Source organism: Chelonoidis abingdonii, chromosome 6, assembly GCF_003597395.2.
Source record: "Chelonoidis abingdonii isolate Lonesome George chromosome 6, CheloAbing_2.0, whole genome shotgun sequence".
NCBI lineage: Eukaryota > Metazoa > Chordata > Testudines > Testudinidae > Chelonoidis > Chelonoidis abingdonii.
In genome coordinates this window covers 78,999,851-79,016,300 of record NC_133774.1, presented here as the reverse complement: position 1 = coordinate 79,016,300, position 16,450 = coordinate 78,999,851, and the positions used below count along the sequence as shown (strand labels likewise).

The 16,450-nt window shown below is 42.5% G+C and overlaps 2 protein-coding genes across 4 annotated transcripts in view; one reads left to right on the top strand and one right to left on the bottom strand.

Annotated features, from left to right (window-relative positions):
- Positions 1-16,450, bottom strand: part of SNCAIP (synuclein alpha interacting protein) — a 117,666-nt gene that overhangs the window by 52,483 nt on the left and 48,733 nt on the right. For all 3 annotated transcript variants that reach the window (XM_032790777.2, XM_032790779.2, XM_032790778.2), the window contains exon 2: positions 11,991-12,090. In XM_032790777.2, coding sequence (XP_032646668.1) covers positions 11,991-12,047 — 57 coding nt within the window. In that variant the 5' untranslated portion in view covers positions 12,048-12,090. The remainder of the gene's footprint in view (positions 1-11,990; positions 12,091-16,450) is intronic.
- On the top strand, positions 12,057-13,298 carry LOC142047028 (uncharacterized). The gene is made up of 2 exons (XM_075067490.1): positions 12,057-12,113; positions 12,678-13,298. The coding sequence occupies exons 1-2, from the start codon at positions 12,057-12,059 to the stop codon at positions 13,296-13,298; spliced, it is 678 nt and encodes a 225-aa protein (XP_074923591.1).

Genomic DNA, 16,450 nt, shown 5'->3' with positions numbered 1-16,450 from the left:
AATCATTATGCCTTTTAAAAAAAAAAATCATTATGCCTTTTAAAAAAAAAAAAATCAATGGATTTTGCATATTTAAAAGAGCTATTAAAAACAGTCAAAAGTAAAGTAAAAAATATTTAGGATTAATATAGCACAAAATGTTGAGGAATGTATGAAAACCATATGTTCATAAAGGAAGGCATATTTTTAGCTAGTCTGCTATTGACAGATGAAGCCGAACAACAACATAGAAAAACATGGCAGCTTTCCACACAAAAAAGGAACTGTCATACCAGTTTTGTTTTTTTGTTGACAGTTTGCCAATTGCATGTCTGAAACAAATTAAAGTTCAAGTGACAATATGCCTCTGCATGATACAAAGTAAATCTCAGGTGACCAATTACAGAAATAACTTACTTGTTTGATTCCAGTGAACTCAAGTAAAACAGTCACTCCATGGACTGTGGCTACTTCAAACACATACCACCACCCCCCAAACACAGCTCCCCTCTATAATTTACTTTTCTTCTTTAGGGCCTACTAATCCTGAGAGACATTGGGCACCTGCAACTATATCAATGGGAACTGCAGATGCTAAGCAGTCTCAGCATTAGAACTTTAATTTATTAATTAATTTTTATATTGCAGTGCTACTCGGAGTACCCAACCCAGGGAGAAGTTCCATTATATTAGGGGGCAGTACAAACACACACAAATATTTTGTTCCTGCTCACAATATAAGGGTCTGTCTACACTGCAGTTAGACACCTGCAGCTGGCCAGTGCCAGCTGACTCACACTAAGGGGCTGTATAACTGCAGTGTAGATGTTTGGGTTGAGACTGCAGCTTAAGCTCTGGGACCCTCCCACCCCATAGGGTTCTAGAGCCTGAGCTCCAGCCCAAGCCCGAACTTCTACACCACAATTAAACAGCCTTTTAGCCAGAGCCCAAGTCAACTGGCATGGGCCAGCCATGGGGTTTTAATTCCAGTGTAGATATACTCTAAGACAATAAGTGATATGTGAAGGGAGAAGGATACCATTAAATACAAAAACACACACACATAAACTGCATGTATTTTTTATTGCTGCTGTTGCATGAAAAGTCAAACACTGATCTGTACATTTCAGTATTTTACCATAAAGATAAAACAAGGATGTTGAACTGGCATAGTAAGATTCTTAAAAGAAGCTACCAAGAAATATGGTAGCTCTATAACACCAGCTGGCGCAGGTTAAACTATTATACAGTCTGTAATTCAAATTAGAATTAGGCCTCTTGTACTCCACTGTTATCTGTTTGTCAGGCATTCTCAAAAGTGAAGACTCATTCCTTCTCTGTCTTTTTTCTCCACTTCTGGAAGTAAAAACTTTTTGTCGGTCCTATGCTGTATTAAAATATATTCAGTTACCCACAAAAAAGTCAATTAAATGTGTTATAAATCTGATGATGATGTTTAACAACGTATGCTTGATTTCATTAACAGCTTTCCTCCCACCCACTTCTGTTCTCAGAAATATTTTTGCACTTTTACATTTCTGCTATCTGCATTTGTGGTCAATACAGAGACATGGCTTTCAGCTTAGAAACTACAGAGCTGCTAGGAGGTAACAATACTTGCTTCCTGTAGCAGACCTTTCCCAGCAACTTTCTTCTCTAGCTTTCTAGCTCCAGTCCTGGTCCACCAATGGTTGTTAACCTTTCTTCCAGACAGAATTTCCAAGTTATCTGATGGATTGAACTACAGTGTCGATAGCTGTAGGGCTCCCATTCTTTAACCAGAATGCCACGTTTGCTACACATAATTCAGTGATGTTATTTTCCACTTTTCATTCAAGGATCTTAAAATGCTTTACACACATTAATTAAGCCTCACGGCTCCTCTGTGAAATATATATTATTAAACCTCACTAGAGAAAGAGAAACCGAGACAAGAAGCAGTTAAGTCATACACCCCAGTGCACACAGTGAGTGAGCAGCAGAGTGAGGAAGAGAGGATTCTCCTTCTTTAAACAGCAGACACACTCTATCCTGGTCTTCACTAACTCAGAAGAGGAGTTATCTTGTGGTTTACACTAAAGTCCAGTTGCAAAACAGAAGCATGTTACAAGACTAGATTGCTTAGTAGTAGTATTTTTTTATTTTCAACCAGGGATGACCCAGATTCTAAGAGGTGCTGAGTGCCCTCCACCCCCACTGAAAAAGATGGCATTCAGCAAACCACATGATCAGGTCTTAATCTGCAATCTTTATACTTGTGGAAAAAAAAATGGTACTACTAGAAAGAGATTAATAACAGCAGGCAAGAGATTTCTAAGAATTCAGTGGGAATCCAGACAACCCCAGTTTTTCTGCTAGTAGAAGCTGTAAATCTGTGGTCACACATTACTGAAAATGATCATGGCTTGTTTAACCAGTCATTATTCCAGCAATAATGACTACAAAATCTTATGGAACAGAAATTCTAAAATGTTTGCACTTAACATTTTTTTAAAGTTTGAATTAAAACTTTGTATTAAATGAATTCTAAATATACACACCCACAAACAAGCAAATCTTCAGAATATCTAGCAGGTACATTCTAGGCAGTTTCATTCAAGTTTAAAATTGACTGCCAGCCCAATAATAGCAGAAAGAAAAATAATGGAAGAAAAATTAAATGCAGCGGCACAGAGATATAACAGAAACAGTTTTAAAAATAAAATGAAGGGAAATGTATAGTGACAATAATGGCTATTTGTTAATCTTTCACTTGTCATATGGAGCATCCTTAACTTCCACTACATTGGAACTGAGATGCTCATCACTTCCCAAGAGACACTCAGCACCTCAGTGGGGACACTGACAGCCTCACAGGATCAGGTCCATAGTGACCGCTGAAAGCATCAAGGACCTTGCCCTGCTTCCATTGATGTCAATGGCAAAACTCTCACAGATTTCACAGGCACTGGATTGGGTCTCCAGTGCCTTTGTTTTCATCTTAAACTCCTAACTCCTCTGTTTTTAGCTAGATGATACTGATAGCTTCTTATCCATATTACAATTAAGGTTTTCTCAGTTATTAAACACTGTAGAACTTTTCCTAGAACAAACTATTATTGTTTAAATATTATTCTGGAAAATGCAGCAATTCAATTGTCTTCCATTCACATCAAATCAACAAAAAACAACTAAGTTTTAGTTCCAAATTCTGGCCTATCATTCAAAATTCTTGACTGATACTAAATTCTTTAACTGGTATATTGTATTGTAACTCTGTATATTAAATATTCTCTCAAAAAGATTAGCGTTAACTACCAGAGTTAAGATTACAGTTGCACCAGTGTATTAATAAGTTAAAATATTTTAAGTAAATTTTAAAACATTTTTAAATTTACTACTTCATGGTTTAAAACCGTACATTCCTCTTTCATGACACTTTTCAAGGCTTGCTACTTAAACAGTGATCTAGAACTAGTAAAGCAATACATAGAAAGCATCACCACATACGGTGCTTCCATAGTAAAATGAAAAACACCCAATTTTCCCCTCCAGAGACAAGGTTACAAACCCTAGCTTGAGTTGCAATTGAAAATGAGTAAGGTAATCAACTCTTAACTATTCCCTTCAGGGTTTTTGTGTGATTTACAGAACTCTTACCCACAATTTTGTAAATTCACAATCTGTGTCCAGGACACACTGTGGGTGCTGCAGGTCGGGAACAAGATTATGAATTAGCAGAGCAGCCTTACAACGTATTTTATTAATTCATTTGTTTATGCCGCATGTCTAATCCAAATGGCTGCCTAAGCATAACAGATGAATATTTATTGACATTAAAAATGAAAACAAAAAGCTTACACAAAAACTTTGTCTATGCTATGTCAGTGCTCTCAAATTCTTCCTTTAATGAACACAGAATTCACTTATGTAAACATTAAAACAACAACACACAAAGAACAGCACCCATAACTGAAAAGAAAATAGCAGACTGATGGCTTGACTATAAGGAAATAATTTACTTCCCAAGAGGATAAACTATGGGCCAACTGGCTATGATTAACCCATTTACAGCCCTATTCTGATACTTCATGCTCACATGTATTGTTTGCACCATTTGATATAGACATACCCTCTGTATTTTATTCTTCACTTTTAACAACAGACAGTTGTTGTTTTTCTATTGGTTTTATAAGTGATACATGTCTTTTGTTTGAATCTAAAAGAGTTTGTAAGTCTTAACAGCCTTCTGCCTTTCGTCTCACTATGTAGAAATTAGAAGAAGATAATTAGTTCTGCCTACTGCTCAAGAAGTCAGTCAACCAATGGTAAGCAGCCACTTAGAACAGCCGATTCTATTAATAGAAGACAAAAGGCTTTCAAATTATTTCAAATCCATCAAGGAATGCAACAGCTAATCTATGTAAACATAAAATTTTATTACTGTATTTAATTACCTCTTACTGTTACTTAAAGTCACATGTAGCATCTTCTTTCAAACCCAGCTCCAATCCAGCAGTGCCACAATGCAGAGAGACCCCTGTACCCACACACAGCTCTTTGGGAAACAGACTGTCTTCCTGTGTGCTTGTGCAATACCTAACACATCAAGGCATTTGGTATTACTGCTGTATTGCAAGAGTAAGTAATAATAATAATTTTAACTGCACAACATGAGTGTGTAGTAAGCAGCCTGTATTTTAAACTACTAAGAAACCATAAAGGGACCACTAGAACAGTATACAACTTACTAACAGGGCTAATTTTATCTGGCCCCATAGGAGTGACTGGGAAAGGGGGAAGGTTAAATTTAAGCGTATTGATTTTTAAAGGTATATCTGAGATTAAATGCAATTTACAAGTTTCATAGTGCTCCCACTTTTATTCATTTCCCACTCTTCCGTTGTCTGTTTCATTTGCTCTTTCATAATAGTAGTGAAGTAGTAAGTGAAGATGTGCTAGTTGGTGACCTATCATCATTTTAGACAGAATGATATTTCTGTACAATGTAAACAAGAGTAACATTACCCTACTCATATATAAACTACACCCAAATAAATCTGTGATTTGTGGCACTTAAATGATGGCAGTCTAAGAGTCTCAAAAATGAGCATCTTACGGGAGAGAAAGTTATAGTTTCTATTTACTTATACACACATGTAAGACTTAAAAAATATTTATTTTGTGTTTAAAACAGCTCTAGTATTCCAAAGGTAGTCTCTGTGGCCATTCAGATCTGGACCTGTTGGCCAAGATGACTCACAAGGATCTCATCTGGGACAGAAATGTACACTGAGAAATGGATTGAGACCACTATAGCACTTCACATAGGCCACAGAACAGCCATCAGATTGTAACAATTTCCACTCACTACTTATCTGCTTTGGATCTTGTCAAAGTTCCTTTCCCACTCTGAATTTTAGGGTACAAATGTGGGGACCTGCATGGACACATCTAAGCTTAATTACTAGCTTAGATCTGGTAACTCTGCCACCATCCAAAAATTTCAGTGTCTGGAGCACTTCCTGTCCCCCCAAAACTCTCCCCTCCCTGGGTGGCCTTGAGGAACTTCACCAATTCCCTGTCCCGCCAAAACTCTCCCCTCCCTGGGTGGCCTTGAGGAACTTCACCAATTCCCTGGTGAACACAGATCCAAACCCCTTGGATCTTAAAACAAGGCGAAATTAACCATCCCCCCTCCTTTCCCTGGTGGGTCCAGATCCAATCCCCTTGGATCTTAAAACAAGGAAAAATCAATCAGGTTCTTAAAAAGAAAGCTTTTAATTAAAGAAGAAAGGTAAAAATCATCTCTGTAAAATCAGGATGGAAAATACTTTACAGGGTAATCAAATTCGTATAGCCCAGAGGAACCCCCTCTAGCCTTAGGTTCAAAGTTACTGCAAACAGAGGTAAAATCCGCTCAGCAAAAAGAAACATTTACAAGCTGAGAAAACAAAATTAAGACTAACAGGCCTTGCCTGACTATACTTACAAGTTTGAAATATGAGAGACTGATTCAGAAAGATTTGGAGAGCCTGGATGGACGTCTGGTCCCTCTTAGTCCCAAGAGCGAACAAAACCCAAAACAAAGAGCACAAACAAAGACTTCCCTCCACCAAGATTTGAAAGTATCTTGTCCTCTTATTGGTCCTCTGGTCAGGTGTCTGCCAGGTTCACTGAGCTTCTTAACCCTTTACAGGTAAAAGAGGCATTAACCCTTAACTGTCTGTTTATGACAGATCTGAACAGGAAGTGTAGCAGGAAAGTTGAAAACGGTTAATAAAAGTGCTCTGGAGCTGCTCTCTCCACAGCAGCATAAAGGTGAAACCGGAAGTTTCAGAAAGCCAAGAGAGCTTGACAGCGAGCCCTAAACAACCCAGATGAATTAGCCACTGCTGGTCACATGCACACAGGTAACTGGGGATTAGAGGGGCAGCAGCATAAGTGTTTTGCGGATTGACAGAAGGGAGAATTCTGTCCCCTGTACCCATCCCTGAACGCTTTCCTTGTGCAAAGTCTGTTTATTCAAGCATTTGACCACACAAGAGATGAGCAGAGTAGTAGAAAAGCCAGTACTTCCCAAGTTAATCTTGCCTTTGACATCAACTCCTTCATTCTCCTGCCTGGGGATAGGAATAATATTTCTTGTTCTATAATCTATGCCATTAGCTCAAAGGTTCAGCAGAAGGTCAGAGTACTTCCTAATAGCGTGGGCAATCTAAGCTGTACAACAGTGAAACTGGTAGTTAAATCCATCATTTAGTAGCATCAGGCAAAATGGGAGAGGCAAGAAGAGGATACATCTATTCTGCTTTATGTTTTTGTAAAACTGGGCCTAGAAAGAGATTACAGGACATAATCTAACATGGGACAGTCATAACAAGACAGTGCCCTGGAATAAACTATCCTCTCAAGATTGGATCATTGTCTTGTGGTGTCTCAACACCTCCCTCCCCCCCTCCTTTAAATAAAAGTCAACATAAAATAGGTAAAAATAAAATCAATTTTAAAAGGAAGCTGCATGCGAGTAAAGCATCTGGAGCTTTTTTAAAAGGAAAGCATCTTTCAAAATGCTAGAAAGAAAATAAAATCCTTTGCAAGAGCTTATAATGTTGTCTGACAAGAGAGCTTGGGCTCTGCACTTTGTATCGTAAAGGTGAGCTACAAATCAAATAAATAAATTTCTCTTACAACAGAAATATTTGTGTGTTGAAGTGCCTTCACTCACCAGACATATAGCATATAAACAACTTTTCTTTTCTATTGATAAAAGAGAAACACTTATGGCAGAGATATGATTAGGGAGGGAGGAATGAACTCCATTAGTGGTTCCTGTAATAACTGTCAAGTGTGCACCTAACATGAACAGCTTTTTTGCTCACAATAATTACAGCTGCAAGTATTTCAAGAACACCAGGACTGAGACATTTCTTACCTGATCATTTTCTTTCTGTTAGCAGCTTCTCTCAGAATTAATTATTCATATGCTAATACTCCCTCCTCCCCCTCCCTACGGAATTTGGAAGCAGTCCAGTGAGTTGCTGGATGCTCCAGGACTAAGCTCCACCCTTCAGCTCAGGCCATCAAAAGAGTTATTCCACAACTGTAGAAACACTCCACCAACCAGTTATTACCATTAAGGCAAGTTCATATGAAATGTACTAAATTAACCTGAGACAATATATTATATCTAAGGGCCTGTCTACACAAACAATTAGACTGTGGAAAACTGGGGTATCAACCTACCCTGCATTAGCCTGTCACAATCTAACTGTCCCTGTGGATCCTGCTGCTGTGGGTTAACAATTCATTAGAGTGCTTTGAGCTAGTTCCACTCCGAAGTGTTTTGATCAAAGTGCGCCAATGAACTGTTAGTGTTCACCCGCAAGGTGCACATGGACAATTACTCTGCAGTAGGCTAGTGCAGGGCAGATTCAGATCCCAGCTTGCACAGTCTAATTGTTTGTGTAGACAAACCCACAGTCTCCTTTTAGAGAAGAACTTCAACTTATATTCTGGTCAGGCTACGAGGGTGGGTTGAGTTTGGAGAAAAGCTACTAACAGAGAGAAAATTATCAGATAAGACATCTCTCATTAAAAGTCTCTCTCCTCACTCATTACTCATAGGAAGAAGCAAACAGTGAATCCCAGAAACAGGGATGGATAAGCAGAATTTAATTATTATAGTAGAGTAATAGTAGGAACAGAAGCTTCCCCTTATAAAGTAACAGCTTTGCAAACTAACGAGTTATGTGGGAACCAACCCAGTAGCTTCTTCCTACCAAAGCATGCCTCTTCAGAGGAATGGAAACTTATTTTACAAACCTTCTCAGATAAGGCCCATACACTTTCCCCTAGTGCCTCTAAGGACTTTAGTTTCCCATATATAATAGCATGCTAATTGGTGCAGAATTTTTATATCTTGCCTGCAGCAACTTTGAGGCAATAAGGCCTTTGCGTTTCAGATGGAATGAGATGAATAGGGTACAACTGGTGTGTGTGTGTGTGTACACACACACACACACACACACTTGAGATGTGTGTTTGGAGTGCTAGGACTCAAGGATTACAACAAAATGATAGGACGACGATTTCCCAGGAACTGTGGAAAGAGGAAATTAGCTTGAACAGAAAGGGTTTCTGAAGCTACAAGAATAAACTTTTGCACGTGGCAAGAGCAGTGTGGTTTTTGCATAGATATAAGAACTAATTCCAAAACTTGCCTTTCAGAGGTAATGACAGCTAGAAAGGCCAGCCACAGGCTTGTCTAGTTTGTCATTGTGATTAAACATAGCACCTCATACTCAAATAGAGGATCCCATGTGCCTGGCTGAAAAATGCTGCTAAGGCTGATACCCACGTTTCTAAGGGGCTTGGTTGTAGGGCTCCAACCAAATCTCCTGCAGAAACTCTAGCGTGGCTGAGAGCACCAAAACTTTGGGATTATTATAATATATGTATCACAAGCATCTAGAGGGCAGTGCCCCATTGCACTTGGCACTATACAAAAGAGGCAGCCCCTGCCCCCCAAGGAGCTTTCCCCTCACACGTGAATTATGAATTTGACCAGATCAATTCATGAAATATTCTGAATTCTGTCTGCACACCAGACTTGATCAGAGGTTAATGAAGAATCCATGATCAACACTTAGGGAGTTAAATGTAGGTTTTCTGGTCTGAATGAAGGAGTCACTGCATCAAGTGCACAGTTCTATGTCCTCTGAAGAAACTTCTGTAGGTACATTTTAAGAAACCCACTCAGGATGAAGCTGATGCATGGCATCAGCAACCCTGGCCACCGGAGATAACTGGCTACTGATGGCCCCTCAAGAAATGAATGATGCAATGAAGTTTTGGATCTTTGCAAATCTTTGTCATTATGGTAACACTATGGTCAGAGCCATACTTTATTTTGAGCTCTAGGATCAAAAGCTCTTCCTGATTTTGAAGAAAGGGTAGCTATGGATCCTTTCCAGCTGCTTTCCAGTTATGAATGGTTCTGTTTCTCCATACAAGGTACTGACTGGCATGTTGTTTATGTATGGGTATAAGTGTGTAATGTGCGACCTGTGCCTTGCTGTGACTACTACCAGCCACTTCAGACTTCGGGTGCAGAGGGTTGTTCAGAAGAAAGTCTTCAGGAATTATAAGCACTCATATACAAATGCCCTTTTGTCTCTGTCACGCTGAGAACTTTGTTTTGTTTTTCTGTGATGCATGTGTGGTACTCCTTCCTCTCGCTGTTTATAGGTAGGAGGTAGTACACACACAGTAACCTGGGATGGGGACCGCACAATAGAGATGGGGTACTGGTATACATACCTAGACTGGAAGAGCCAGTACCCCTATACTGCATTGTAAACCTGGTCTCAGACAGGTATAAGCCCAATCCCACTTACTATCCATGTAAAAGCCTTCTGACTTGGGTTAGCAAGCTCTCAGGACCCAGGTCCTAGGAACATCTGGGGTGAGGTGGAGTGGGGTGAGTCCAAGTCTCAGTGGGACTTGGGTCCAAACTCTGGCATTTTGCAGCACTGACATAGCTCAAGCCTGGGTCCCCCAGTTCATGTCCAGAGATTCCACCAATGCTATCCCTAATCTTTCGGTCTTGTATTTCTCAGTCCTTTTACCCCCCTGTAATCCCATGATGACATGGCTTCATGAGGAGTGTCTGAAAAGAATGTAAAGCTTAGGAGCCAGTATGCAGAGTGAGGGAGAGGTGGCAGGACAGAGACCCTTTCCTGCTTTCCAGAGCCTCAGCCCCTTTCCGTGGCACAGCAAAAGTTTAGGGCTATTGATCATATGGCACAATTCCCATTCCTGAAATCTGAGTCCCTTTCCCAAGCAGAGCAAGGGACTTCGGGCTAAAAGCTGGACAGGCACAATTCCCATTAGGCTGCATACTGAGGCAGGGCTCCACAGGAGGAACAGGCTTCTCAGCATGCCCAGACATGCTGCAGGGAGGGGATGAGGCCATGAGCAGGATACAGAGCACTATGAGAGCTTCTATGTAGAAAAGCCCCAGTAAACAAACCCTCTGGAGAAGAAGGCAAAGGAGAAAAACCCTGATTTTCACCCCACTTGTTAATTAATAATATTAATTACTGCCTTGTGAAGGACACATTTGCTTGATCCTTTTTGGGTCTCTGGACTTTTCAGGACTTATCCATGAATATCATGAAAATTTCCTGAATCTCAGTGGGAGGAAAAGGAGCTCTGTAGGAGCCTGGCTTCTTTCCTCAGGGAACAAAGGGCCCACTTCAGTAGCCACAGGGCGGGGGATGACTTTGGATCATTTCTGGGTTTCTTCCCCCTGTCCAGCCCAAGTCTTTTGCAGTTAGCTTCCTCCTCATCCTTAGACTCTCTCCCTGAAAAACTCAGAAGCCTCTGATTGGATTTGTGTCTCCTTGGGGCAAGGTGGAGACCAGACATGCCAGTCCAAGTCTGAGCCCTGTACTCTGGCAGAGCAAGTGTGTTGGGTCGCTGGGAAGAGGCAGGGTATAATTCACCCTCTGTAGCTGTTGTAAGTGATGCCTCACATAGGGAATACCTCATTAGATTTAAGTCAAGTATTTGCAAGCTAGCTCTGCCATGTCTGAGTGCGGGCAGAGGAGCCCAGCAGGGGAGATGCTACAGTAGCAGATCCAGGTGATTGAAGTCACCATGCTGCTATTTACCCATTGAACAGGAAGAGGAAGATTATAAACTGCAACTGCATGAAAATGAATACAAATAAAGATTTAAAAATAAAATGTTCAGGAGAAACTTAACCACCAACTTATTCCACCTCTTGAGGCAGAAATCCGGCATCCTGAGCTCAAGGACAGAGCTTAGTGCCGGAGCCTCCAAAAGTAACATTGTATGCCTCTGAATTCCATACCTAGGTGGGGGGCATTAGTCCATTAGTAACGGATGAGGAGAGAAGTGGTGCAACAGAACCATGTTCTCTTTAGACTCCCTGGAAGTCCTGCTGGCTCTAGCTGCAGTATAAGACCTCAAAACGTATCAAATTGCAACCTGTTAATGAAACTTGCTGAAGCCTGGAGCTGGCCTATGTGGCAGAGTAGCAAGTTACACAAATAAAATGGTGATGGGGGAAGGGGATAGCATATGGCACTATTTTCAATTCATTTAAAACTATTCTTTTGGTGATTGTAGATAATCACTCGATGGGTAATTCGCCCAAATAGTTAATAAAGGCAGTTCAGCATGAGTAAAATAAATGTATTAATTTGATTTGCAGATTATCTTTACAAATGCAGGCAAAGTGTGGGCCCCAAGCGCTACTTTCAGAGATTTATGTTTCCCTTGGGGGAAAAGAAATCTGATTTTCATTCTTGCACATGGGGACATTGTTTATTTTTTCTATATACCTGAATTCAGTTCATATATACTTGAAGCAAAATAAGTAGCCTCTGCATAAGGTAAAAGCCTGCTTTGGCCTCTAATGACAATGAGATGTGTATCTTATGCTAGAAATCGAGCCACTTCAATCCTCTCTCTCTAAACAAACAAAGAATATTTATACTTACAGATATATCATCGCTAAAATCTATTTCATCCAAATCAAGGTATTCAGGGGCTTCCATTATTCTTCTATGCACATTTTGGGTGAGTCAGTACAGCAAAGTCCTATTAAAAATACAGAAAATGAGGTATTATATATTAAAGAATCTAAAACCTTTAAAAAGTTTTCACATGGTCACAACATTACTGAAAAAGTATTTAAGCTGGACTGAAATTGCAGTACCGTTCCAAATACCTTTAATTTAATTTGTCTGTTTTTGGCTATGTATCATGGGGTTGTTTGTGCACGTGCTTGTGCCCATTTCAGCTAATACAGCAGGACAGCCACCTTGAATATGAACAGGATGTGACAAGACTCCAATCCTGCAACTTGTTGTACACTCACAGGCCTGGTCTACACTACGAGTTTAGGTCGTATATAGCAGCATTAAATCGAATTAACCCTGTACCCGTCCACACAACGGAAGTAGCGGTGAAATCGACATTGCTGGTTCGAATTAGGGTTAGTGTGGACGCAATTCGACGGTATTGGACTCTGGGAGCTATCCCACAGTGCATCATTGTGACCGCTCTGGACAGCAATCTGAACTTGGATGCACTGGCCAGGTAGACAGAAAGAGCCCTGTGAACTTTTGAATTTCATTTCCTGTTTGCCCAGCGTGGAGAGCTGATCAGCATAGGTAACTATCTAGAGCTTATCAGTACCATTGACCACGCAGTCCCAGAATAGAAAAAGAGCTCCAGCATGGACCGTAGGGGAGGTACTGGATCTGATCGCTGTATGGGGAGACGAATCTGTGCTATCAGAACTTCGTTCCAAAAGACAGAATACCAAAACATTTGAAAAAATCTCCAAGGCCATGATGAACAGAGGCCACAACATGGACTCAACGCAGTGCCACATGAAACTTAAGGAGCTGAGACAAGCATACCAGAAATGCAAAGAATCAAAAGGACGCTCCAGGACAGAGCCACAGACATGCCACTTTTATGCTGAGCTGCAGGCAATTCTAGGGGAGACTGACACCACCACCCTACCCCTGTCCGTGGACTCCGATGATGAGGTACTCTCAGTCGCCATGCCTGAGGATTTTGTCGATTCGGAAGATGAGGAGGAGAAGGACGAGGATGAGGTTGAGGAGACCACACAGCACACCATTCTCCCCAACAGCCAGGATCTTTTTCTCACCCTGACTGAAATACCCTCCCAACCCTCCCAAGGCGGTATCCCAGACCATGAAGCCGTAGAAGGGACCTCTGGTGAGTGTACCTTTGTAAATATAAAACATGGCTTAAAAGCAAGCATTTTTTAATGATTAATTTGCCCTGAGGGCTTGGGATGCATTCGGGGCCAGTACAGCTACTGGAACAGTCTGTTAATGTGTCTGGGGATGGAGCGGAAATCCTCCAGGGACATCTCCATGAAGCTCTCCTGGAGGTACTCTTTGCAGAAGATTTCTGGGGAGAGCAGCTTTATTCCGTCCTCCATGATAGGACACTTTATCATGCCATGCTAGTAGCAAGTAATCTGGTATCATTGCATGACAAAGCCTGGCAGCATATGGTCCTGGTGTTTGCTGGCATTCAAGCAACATCTATCCTTTATCTCTCTGTGTTATCCTCAGGAGAGTGACATGATCCGGTGTCTGGTGGAGGTTCAGGAACGTCAGCTGGAGAGACTGCCGCTGCAGCCCCTGTTTAACCACCATCCCTCCTCCCCCGTTCCATAGCTGCCTCCTCACCCAGACACCCAAGAACACGGGGGGTAGGCTCCAGGCACCCAACCACTCCACCCCAGTGGACAGAAGGCTGCCATTCAACAAGTATTGAAGTAGCCTCTTCCCTCCCGTTTCCTCTCCTCCTCCACCCCACCCGGGCTACCTTATGCGTTATCTCCCTATTTTTATAATCAATTAATAAAGAATACATGCTTTTTAAATGATAGTGACTTTATTTTCAATCTGTGATCGGAGAGCGGTTTGCTTACAGGGTATTTTAGAGTCAACCAAGGGGGTGAGTTTTCATCAAGGAGAAACAAATAGAACTGTCACATTGTACCCTGGCCACTCATGAAACTGGTTTTCAAGCTTCTCTGATGCACAGTGCTTCCTGATGTGCTCTCCTAATGGCCCTGGTGTCTGGCTGCGCATAACTGGCTGCCAGGTGATTTGCCTCAACCTTCCACCCCACCATAAACGTCTCCCCCTTACTCTCACAGAGATTGTGAAGCACACTGCAAGCAGCAATAACAATGGGGATATTGGTTTTGCTGAGGTTTGAGCAAGTCAGTAAACTGCGTCCGTGACCCTTCAAAGATCCACATGCACACTCTACCACCATTCTGCAGTTGCTCAGCCTATAGTTGAACAGCTCCTTACTACTGTCCAGGGTGCCTGTGTATGGCTTCATGAGCCAGAGCATTAAGGGGAAGGCTGGGCCCCCAAGGATAACTATAGGCTTTTCAACATCCCCAACAGTTATTTTCTGGTCTGGGAAGTAAATCCCTTCCTGCAGCCATTTAAACAGACCAGAGTTCCTGAAGATGCAAGTGTCCTGAATCTTTCCCGGCCATCCCACGTTGATGTTGGTGAAACATCCCTTGTGATCCACCAGTGCTTCCAGCACCATTGAAAAGTACCCTTTGTGATTTATGTACTGGCTGCCTTGGTGGTCCGGTCTCAAGATAGGGATATGCGTTCCGTCTATCGCCCCACCAGTCAGGGAATCCCATTGCACCAAAGCCATCCACTATGATCTCCACATTTCCCAGAGTCACTACCTCTGACAGCAGCAGCTCAGTGACTGCATTGGCTACTTGCATGACAGCAACCCCCACAGTAGATTTGCCCACTCCAAATTGATTCCTGACTGCCTGGTAGCTATCAGGTGTTGCAAGCTTCCATAGGGCTATAGCCACTCGCTTGTGAACCATGAAGGCTGCTCTCGTCTTGGTATTCTTGCAGTTCAGGGCAGGGGAAAGCAAGTCACAAAGTTCCATGAAAGTGCCCTTACGCATGCGAACATTTCGGAGCCACTGGGAATCATCCCAGACCAGCAACACTATGCGGTCCCACCCATCTGTGCTTGTTTCCCGGGCTCAGAATTGGCGTTCCACAGCATGAACCTGCCCCATTAACACCATGATATCCACATTGCGAGGGCCCATGTTTTGAGATAAGTCTCTGTCCATGTCCTCATCACTCTCGTCACCGCGCTGCTGTCGCCTCCTCACCTGATTTTTCAGCTTCTGGTTCTGCATAAACGGCACGATAATGCGTGAGGTGTTTACAATGCTCATAACTGCTGTGGTGAGCTGAACGGGCTCCATGCTTGCTGTGCTCTGGTGTCTGCATGGAAAAAAGGCGCGAAACGATTGTCTGCAGTTGCTCTCACAGAGGGAGAGGCGACTGACAACTGTAGCTATCCCACAGTTCCCGCAGTCTCTGCCAACCATTTGAATTCTGGGTTGAGTTCCCAATGTCTGATGTGGCAAAAACATTGTCGCGGGTGGTTCTGGGTTCATGTCGTCAGGCCTTCCTCACCCCTGTGAAAGCAACAGGAAAAAATCGTTTCTTGCCTGGCGGGCCTCGGTGAAGTCGGTTGGGGATGCTTGGGCAGCCATGAGTGCTCCTGGCCAGCCTCGGTGAGGTCCGTTGGGGGCGCTTGGGCAGACATGAGTGCTCCTGGCTGGCCTTGGCGAGGTGGGTCAGGGGAGCCTGGAAAAAAAAAAAAAGGGAATGACTTCAGGTCATTCTCTCTTTAAGTTTTGTGTAACAGAGATTCAGTCCTGCCTGGAATATCATGTGAACTGGAGGCTTCTGCCTCAGGCTGCTCTCCCAGTCGGCAGTACTGCGCAGTCGCACCTACCTCAGCCTAACCCCTGCTCCCATGGCTCATGAAGCCTGGACAGTAGTAAGGAGCAGTTCAACTATAGGCTGAGCAAGTGCAGAATGGTGAATCACTCTACTTCCCTGTAAGCCAATTGCTCTTCCCTCCCCCCTTTGATCTCTGCTTGCAGAGGCAATAAAGTCAGTGTTGTTTCAAATTCACAGATTCTTTATTACTTCATCACACATATGGGGGGATAACTGCCAAGGTAGCCCAGGAGGGGTGGGGGAAGAGGGAAGCATGTCTGCCTAAGTGCCCCCAATCTACCTCACAGAGGCCAGCCAGGAGCACCCATGACAGTAGCACATGCTACAGTATGACTAGCAAAGAATCCTGTGGCACCTTATAGACTAACAGACGTTTTGGAGCATGAGCTTTCGTGGGTGAATACCCACTCCGTCAGATGCATGTAGTAGAAATTTCCAGGAGCAGGTATATATATGCAAGCAAGCTAGAGATAATGAGGTTAGTTCAATCAGGGAGGATGAGGCCCTGTTCTAGCAGTAGAGGTGTGAAAACCAAGGGAGGAGAAACTGGTTTTGTAGTTGGCAAGCCATTCACAGTCTTTGTTTAATCC